Source organism: Danio rerio, chromosome 4 (genome assembly GCF_052040795.2).
Source record: "Danio rerio strain M-AB ecotype USA chromosome 4, GRCz13ab, whole genome shotgun sequence".
Taxonomy (NCBI): Eukaryota; Metazoa; Chordata; class Actinopteri; order Cypriniformes; family Danionidae; genus Danio; species Danio rerio.
The window spans coordinates 10,098,280-10,107,235 of NC_141024.2; the positions used below are offsets into that span (position 1 = coordinate 10,098,280).

Consider the following 8,956-nt stretch of genomic DNA (forward strand, 5'->3'; position numbering starts at 1 on the left):
ACCTCACACACTTGAATGTGAAACAGAAAAAAGGCTACCGACACCCACACTCCTTCCTACAAATCTCTCTCACACACATACGGTTACAGAACAGTAACGTTTCTATTTCCACTGCACGCTGAAGGGCCTCTGTAACACAATTACAGAAATCGACAATATAGCACTGATATTGTAGTCGTTTGAGTACAGTTCTTTAATGCTGAATGCATCGATATTTGAAGGCGCTGTGATAGATGACAGCTGCAAAAAAAAATCCTGATTTCATTTCCTTTTGATTTCATCAGATCAAGGAGAAATCACATGAGCTTGCTGCTTCTCTGTTACATAAGACGCACCTTGACGTCTGGATCTGTGGGTAAGAGCTTGACTGAAGTTGCAAGGCTGCTGCCTTTCTTAATATGCGACAACATAGTTAATGCTTTAATTAAATAGGTTAATTAATAATATGCACAGGGCTTGACAATAACACCCGAAAATAATGTTTAAATTGACAGAGCTGCCTCATCCCTGAAGATTATAATGTTAGTTTTTAACCGTTTGTTTATATCCATGCAAATGTGCTCTTAGAATCGAGAGGTAGAACAACTGATAACTGTTTGCACGAGCAAATATAAGCAGGTGGATACCGAATGAGAGGATGATCAGGTGTATAGTGAGACGACCCTCGCTCACTGACGTGAGTCAGGCACAGTTGATGTGAAGAGCGCGAGTGCTAAAAAGCTCCCGCTTCCTTGTGCAAAACATGCCTGGAAACACAACTGGTGTGATCATTTCTCTTTAAAATAGATTGGAAAAAAACGTCCTGCTACTTTCAAGAGATAATACAGATTTTTTTGTATGCAGAGCCCTAAAAAGTCATGTGAAATAAAAAAAGAGTAAGGAGGCACGTGGACATAACATAATTTATATCAAGTAATTTTAGCATGCTAAAGTCAAATCAATACATATAAAATATATTTTCCCAACAACAAAATTATGGCTTGTGAAGATGGCGAGTGGCTAGTAACATTGGAAAACTACTAGCCACAGTTGCTGGTGATCAAAAAAGTTAATGTCAAGCCTTGAATATGCATATGTTTATTTATTTATTTTTAACTGTGAAAATATCATACTAACATTTTTATTATCATAGTAAAGAAAGAAAGGATCTTTTTTTTAATACAAGTTATATAATCATCATAAAAAAATTAAGCTGGAATTTGATGATCATTTGATCCAGCTTCAGTTGAAGTAGTAAAATTTTAATTGAAATTTCATATTGCATAACAGTGTGGCCTTTTAAACTCCAGCGTTTGTAGATGCTACCATTTCTTTTATAATTTATTCATTATTTAGCATTTTGCAGCTCATTTCAATATTCCTGTATTATATTTTTTAAAGCACAGTATAAATATTTAATGTACTCTCATTTATTGTTGTAAATCGCAGTCTGGAGCTGCTACATGTAAAATAATTATGCAAAAATAGTTTCAGTCCACTGCAAATGTCCTAGTTTTTAACTACACTAGACTAGACTAGTTTTACACTGACACTAGAATGCTATTTAACACATTACTGAGCATCTGTGATATTAGAGCAATGAATGCAAAACATGCATGCTTTAAATGCACTATTCAGTATTCATTTGTAATATGCAGCTACATAACTCCAGAATCTTTAAACACTTCTCTTAACATTCAAATTAAAAATGCATTAATTAATATTCATTCTTAATGTGCTATCCTGCAAAATAGCGACTCACTACAAATCTCCATTTGTAATATGCATGTAATTGCATTCTCCTGAAGTCAAGTTTCAAAGCAGCAAATGCAAAACTTCTGCGTCGAGTAACTAAACACACACACACACTTTCTCCAACATTAATCACTGCACACGCATAAATCCCCTCTCTATCTCACACTCATCCCCACATGGTTTCCTCCCCCCTTCGGGCTCTTGTCACCTCCGTATACAGATCCAGGAACAGTCTGATCAGCCAAAGAGCGCTGTGAGCAATAGCGATGTGTGTTCGTGGGCGTCTCACCTCATCACCGTCTCTGTTCCGAGTCTCAGTGCATCTCCATATCTCAGTGTGAGAATTCACATGCTAAGAGCTGTCACTGCATCCCAGTACCACTGCACCTCTCCAAGTCCTCGCTCATCACTATGGCAACCAGAAAAATGGTTCACCAGGAAACTTTGCCTGCTTTTAAAGGGCCAAACGCATAAATCTGGAGCGAGCATCCTCTGGCATCTCCTGACGGGTGTGCGAAAGACTGTGCACGTGCACGGAGAGCCACACAGATGTTTAAAGAGATGTTGAAAAAAAGGGGGGGGGGATTGGAAAGGGAGCAAATTAAGGAGAAAAAAACGGAGAGTGTGATGGTTTAATGTGTGGGCGTTAGGGCTGAATAGATTGGCCTCAGTCACGACAGAAATTAGGACGTCAGAAAGCGACAGGTAAAGAAGGTAAGGCGACGTCTTGTCTATCCTGCAAAAAAAATTCAACCGGTTTGCCTGAGGAAGACCTACAGTATATAGAGTGAGCGCAATTCATACTCATTCACACATCCTCATCCAGTCAGCCGCACACACACACACACATTTTGCCTGTCAGGAAAAAGTGTTCTGTAATCCCTGTAGTGAAATCCGCAGCGAGACCAAATATGACACATGGAAAAGCCTTAAGATGACACAAACGACTCTCATCCTCCAACAAACACTCATTCAGATGCTCGCACACGGCTGTTTTGGAAAATCGCAGAACTTACCTAATAAAACCAGGGCACACATTCCACACCATCTCGACTTCCTCTCAGAGGGTCCTTCTCTGGTCTGTGAAAGTCTATAAGTGTGTTAATGTGTGTATTTGGAACGTATGTGTGTGAGAAAGAGAAGAGAGGGAGAAAAGAGGAGAGATAGAGGGAAAGGGAAAGAGAGAAATAGAGGGAGAGATAGGGAAAGAGAGAGAGTGCGGAGGCAGAGAGACTGTTACTGTATGACAGGAATGCTCAGCTCAGCCCACACAGTGCAAGCATGATACACTGACTGTGTGTGTGTGTGTGAGAGAGAGAGAGAGAGCGTATAGAGAGAGGTTCAGTCTCCCACTTCTTTGCGTGGGCAAGGCCTGAATCTCACTCACAGTCTCTCTCTCTTCTCACTCTCTCTCAACAGCTATTACAGGAGAACAGCAGAACTGGATGGTAAAAAAGGGGGATTGTGAATGAGAGAGCCTGGGGGTGGGAGAGAGAGAGAGAGATGAGAGGAGAGCGAACGAGCCCCGCCGATGGATGCTCTTGTGGCTGATTGGTTCTGTTTTATGACATAAAAAGTTTGTCAGCAAAATCCGGTAGCATCATCAGCTGAGGATGAAAGGTTCTGTAATCGCCATGGAAACGTGCCAGATGTAAACATCAGCACAGTTGCGTTGGCGTCTTTTGTTCCATCTGTGTGTGTGTGTGTGTGTGTCACAACAATACAATCCTCAGGAGAGGTCAGGATAGTGACATATAATTATGTCATACGCAAGCATCTATGCATTTGTTACACACTGACACTGAATGAACTGAATCGTTGGAGTTGATTCACACGCACACACACACACACACACACACACACACACACACACACACACACACACACACACACACACACACACACACACACACACACAAGTGAAATCAGGACTAATCCCCAAGTTGTATTTCACACTAAAATTTCATTCATTCATTCTTTTTCTTTTCGGCTTGGTCGCCACAGTGGAATGAACCGCTAACTTATCCAGCATATATTTCACACAGTGGATGCCCTTCCCGCTGCAACCCATCACTGGAAAACACCCATACACTCTCATTCACACACATAGACTTCAGACAATCTAGTTTGCCCAATTCACCTATACCACATGTATTTGGACTATGGGGGAAACCAGAGCACCCGGAGGAAACACACGCAAAAATGGGAAAATCTCCACACAAAAATGCCAACCGACCAAACTGAGGCTCGAACCAGCGACCTTCTTGCTATAAGGCGACAGCACAATCCACTGCGCCACCTCGCTGCCACAAAAATTTCAAATTCATTCATTTTCTTTTCGGCTTTGTCCATTTATTAATCTGGGGTTACCACAGCGGAATGAACCACCAACTTATCCAGCATATGTTTCAAGCACTGGATGCCCTTCCCACTGCAACTCATCACTGGAAAACACACATACACACTCATTCACACACATACACACTATGGACAATTTAGCTTAATTCACCTATAGCACATGTCTTTGGACTGTGGGGGAAATCGGAGGATCCTTGAGGAAACCCACGTGAACACGGGGAGAACATGCAAACTCCACACAGAAATGGCAACTGACCCAGCCGAGGCTCGAACCAGCGACTTTGTTGTAAATGTTTTATGTTCTCATAGTAACTGTTATACAAAAATGAATATTTAAAAGAAATGATTTTTAAAAACCGTTCATTTTTTACTATGATTTACAGAAGGCACACACTAAAATGTTATGCTTTGCAACAACGGTTTATATACCAAAGGATCGAGAATCATTTGATGACATGAAATGATCAAAGTGGAACCCCAAATAATTTCACTAAATAATTTTGACGAAATACTTTTATTGGCTTTTACCCATTTGTTAGCCAGTCATTTTTAATCTCTACAGTTTTACAATATAATTTTATTCCTCTATATGTTACAGTAATTGTTTTCATACAGTTGCTTTACACCAAAGAGATCCATTTAAGAAATTGTCCATAATATCAGTGCATAAATAATGGTCTTAAAAAGGCTTAATTTTTTATCATTTATCCAAAACATTGGTATCACTTTATTTTGATGGTCCCTTTAACAGATTTTGTTGAATTTAAGTTGCATTGCATCTACATGCCAACTAATTCTACTTATCTTCATAAGTAGACTGTTTTAGGTTTAGTTGACTAACTTGCAAAGTTTCTTATAGTCAGTTAAATGTATTGGAGCAGTATTAGCAGAAATAATACTCAAATGAGAAGTAATTGGCATGTAGTTGCAATGCAACTTTTAGTCAACAAAATGTGCAATAGGGACCATCAAAATAAAGTGTTACCAAACCATTTTTTACATTTTTTTTTTTTATTTCTGACTAAAATGTGATCTGGATAAGTTAATGAGCTTTGTTCAACTCACCAACAGTCTCATACACAGTCGAGGAGTTCAAATTAAAATATAAGTTGTGTAAATCAGTGTTTCCACAGCCTGCTCCTGAAGGCACACCAACAGTACACATTTTCAACCTCTCCTTAATCAAACACACCTGAGTCAACTCATCAGAACATTAGAAAAAACTCAAAATCTCAAGCTAATGCGTCAGATAAGGGAGACATCTAAAATATGTACTGTTGGTGTTCCTCCAGGAACAAGGTTGGGAAACAGTGGCCTTAAGTCTTAACACAAGCTTGTGTCCCTTAACAAATTAAACTGCTGGACAAGAAAAATAGCCAGCATCTCTGCAAGCAACCTCTTAATCACAGACACTAATAAAGCTTAGTCATTTATTTTAAGGGTGCGGGTGAAAATGCTTACAGTGGTAAAGGAGAATGAGACACTGGGGAAATGTGCAGATATTGCACATGGCTAGTTGTAATTAACATTATAAAAAGCATTATAAGTTAGGAGTCTCGATGTGATTTCAAAAGTGTCCCTGGACGTAGCTGCACGTGCTGCCCCTCCTGTGTGTTCCCAGCATGGAGCTGCACAGGGAGGCCCTCTCCTCAGAACTCTGTGTCCCCAGCATGGAGCTGCACAAGGAGGCCCTCAGAACTCTTCCGTGTGTGCTCTGTGCTCTGAAGCGCTGTGTTTGGGGGCCACCTCCTGGATGAGGGCGATAAATTCACTCTTCTCCAGACAGGCTCTGCACTCTTCGCCCCATGAGGCCAAGACTCTCTTCAGCTCCAACACTCGCATTTTAGACAAAGCATCTGTGCTCCAGTCAAGAACCAGACGCTCTATTTATAGGAGAACAGCATATGTATGTTTCAAAAGTTTGTAGACAAATATTTCTGAATATTTCAAACCCTAATATATTGTTAGTACAGTTAAAGAGGCCATATGATGCTACTTGAAAAGGTCATCGTTTTGTTTACTGGGTTGACATATACTCTAAAGTCTGTGTCAAATCCAAACTTAGTATGTTTATTTTGCTAAGCTACATTGTTATTAATTTGTAATTAATATTCAATTCATTTCAAAAGTAAAAACACTGAAAAGATTATTAATTATTTTTTGGTTCAGCACGCATAATCTTAAGCAAAAGTTTGCAACAAAGGAACGATGCACAAAAAGAAAGCTCCGCCCTCCTACTCAATATTCCATTTCAGTTGAAAGTACATCAGTATACTGAAATAAAAGTCTCAGCTCCTCTTTAGTTTTGATCAGAACCTCTATTCCCAATGTGTCTGAAATTTTCTGGCTGAATTATGCTTTCAAACTTAAGAAAATGCTCTGATTGGACAGCTTGACCCAGTGCGGTGTGATTGGCTAATCACCTAAAGTCTGTTTTAAAAAGTATAATGCGCCTCATGCTCGAATCACACAGAGCTTCAGCATCAACGCTTGACAGAGGGCGTGTCTAAGGTTAAGGTTAGCGCTATTGTCATAGCAGCGTCAGCCAATGAAATTAGTCCGCAATCGGCTACCGTCTGAGCTGGTGTATTTGCATAAAGCGATCAGATTTGCTGACGCTTCCGTTGGCGCTTGTGAATTTGAGAAAGTCCCAACTTCTGCAGGCACTGCAAGTGGCACTGACAGACCCACAATTCAGTTAGGCAACGCTTGACATCACATATAAAAAGTGAATGGGAAGCGTTGACGCTGACACCCAGTGTGAAAGGGCCGTTATTGTAATCATGAATCATTTAGTATTTATAAAGTAACGACTGCAGGACAACTATGTACTAATAACAGAACTTTTTTCCTGTGCATTTCTGTGTTATCCATGGCCAGTAGATGGCGATATATATCAAACAAATTTCACAACAAATTCCACAACATCCATGGTTTTGGACGTCACATACTTGCCAGTGCCCAAAAACGTAATATGCATACGCATGACATCACTGTTTTCACCAAACCAGGGTTTTTGTAGTTTACAAAAACGCATTAATATAATAATGTTTCTTTTAAAATTTTCAGTTTTCTTAGGCTTGTGTTTTCAAGCTCCCAAAATGCATTAGTGTGTCTTTTATTACTGTAAATGGACAAATCGCCTGAGACATTTACTGTTGTTAATTCTGTTTTCGTCATGAAAATGCTTCTAATTGAATTAGTAAAGTTTATTACTCTGAGCCCAATCAGAACAAACTTTGTAAACAGTTTCACTGTAGTGTTTTTATTTTTTAATTTTTTATTTAAGTTAAAAACGTTAACACTTTACAATAAGGTTCATTAGTTAATGCATTTACTAACATGAACTAATCATTAACAACACATGTACAGCATTTATTAATCATAATTGAACATTTACTAATGCATTATTAACATCCAAGTCCATGCTTGTTCACATAAGTTAATGCAGTATGAGTTAACATGAACTAACAATGAATTACTGTCTTTTCATTAATTAACTTTAACTAACATGAACAAATACAGTAGTAAATGTATTGTTCATTGTTTGTTCATTTTAGTAAATGCATTAATTAACATTAACCTTATTGTAAAGTGTGACCTTAAAAATATCTCTACAACATAGCAATTTTGCCTCTTTTGTGTGTTTGCCTTTGAGCAGTATGTTTTGCTCATTTCTAAATCTCTTATTTTTTTATATGGACTGTTTTATGCAGGTCTGGAGCAGTGTTCTTTGATAGGAGGCACAAATTGATAAATTTACACATTACAAGAAAAGGAAGACATCATAAAGCATCATATGGCCTCTTTTAACAGATCTTTACATGTAAGTTCACCCTACCATATCTGAGCTCACAGATCTGGCCGTCCCTGCGCTGAAGCCTCTGGCAGATTTTGTGGACAGGAACATGTGCACTGAGGGGGCGAATCACCTCACCGGTCACTTTGGCTGCAGAATCACTGGAAGCTCCCAGGTAGTAACACTGAGGTGAAAGGAGACAGAATTACAAGACCCCATGTTCACCATACTGCACGTACCATCAACAAATGGTGAATAAGATTCAAACTGTGCATGTTTTTATCTTCTTACAAGCCGATTCTCTTTCCCAGTAGTCTCAGCGCAGGCTCTGATCAGGCCCTCCTCCACCAGCTCTGGGGACAGTTCTGTGTGTCTGATCACCAGTGAGTTATAAAGGCGTCCCAAAAACCCCACACACACTGAAAACACACACACACACATAATTATTAAACCGCGGTTTATACTGGAGGGCTGATTTCGTGGATTAGTTATATAATAATAGCATTAGTAATGATTCTGCAAAACATAAGCTATGTGTGTAGATGTAAGTAGACTATTATATACATATATAATTTTTATATGATTTTAAAGATGCTTATATTCTATATTATTTATTGTCATACACACTTTTCTAAATATAGATTATTTTTTATAATATTATAGTAAAATAAATACTGATAAAATGTTTTCAGAGTGCGAGCCAAAAGCAACTGGACTTGCCTGCAAAATAATGGCTTCATTCAGTGAAAATCTTACATTCACCATGTGAAATCACTCATGCACTTGTGCAAAATAACCCAGCATACTTCAGGTGACTATTTTTAAACTCGGTGGCTCATGCGCTTTAAAAAAACAAGCCGACCAACCTCACCTTCGCACTCTTCTGCGTCAGTAACTGACAATAAAACAGCACATAAAAGCAAAAGCAACGGGGTGGAAAAGGAGCTGGTTAAAGACATGATTTTGTGCGCTTAAAATGCGCTCGTGCGCACTTCCAAGGGAACTTCATCACCCAGTATGCAACGCCCTCTTGCGTCGCTCATCGGTTTCTAAATCAGGCGTTTC

At 39.1% G+C, this 8,956-nt stretch overlaps 3 protein-coding genes across 45 annotated transcripts in view; 1 reads left to right on the top strand and 2 right to left on the bottom strand.

Moving 5' to 3' along the window:
• The window catches only part of shank3b (SH3 and multiple ankyrin repeat domains 3b), a 38,995-nt gene extending 36,016 nt beyond the window's left edge, over nt 1-2,979 (bottom strand). For 11 of the 15 annotated variants that reach the window (XR_015482558.2, XR_015482560.2, XM_087247983.2 and 8 more), the window contains exon 1: nt 2,751-2,979. The gene's annotated coding sequence lies outside the window, so the exon portion shown is untranslated. Of the gene's footprint in view, nt 1-2,023 lie in introns of all 15 variants that reach the window. The other 4 variants (XR_015482556.2, XM_087247972.2, XM_087247979.2 and 1 more) reach the window with 1 other exon arrangement.
• Nucleotides 1-8,274, top strand: part of LOC147844634 (uncharacterized) — a 50,153-nt gene extending 41,879 nt beyond the window's left edge. For 4 of the 29 annotated variants that reach the window (XR_015942388.1, XR_015942389.1, XR_015482644.2 and 1 more), the window contains 3 exons: nt 285-355; nt 7,809-8,066; nt 8,203-8,274. Coding sequence is in view for 1 of the 29 variants with exons in the window: in XM_088649974.1 (XP_088506100.1) it covers nt 285-355; nt 5,682-5,817 (207 nt within the window). In the remaining 28 variants the exon portion in view is untranslated. Of the gene's footprint in view, nt 1-284; nt 356-5,681; nt 5,999-7,808; nt 8,143-8,202 lie in introns of those variants that run through there. The other 25 variants (XR_015942396.1, XR_015942385.1, XR_015942387.1 and 22 more) reach the window with 16 other exon arrangements.
• Nucleotides 4,494-8,921, bottom strand: cdnf (cerebral dopamine neurotrophic factor). Its single transcript, NM_001123281.1, is given in 4 exon segments — nt 4,494-5,975; nt 7,934-8,075; nt 8,183-8,310; nt 8,763-8,921. Coding segments are annotated over 4 exon segments (549 nt in total). The 5' UTR covers nt 8,851-8,921; the 3' UTR covers nt 4,494-5,784.
• Nucleotides 8,922-8,956: the final 35 nt, after the last annotated feature.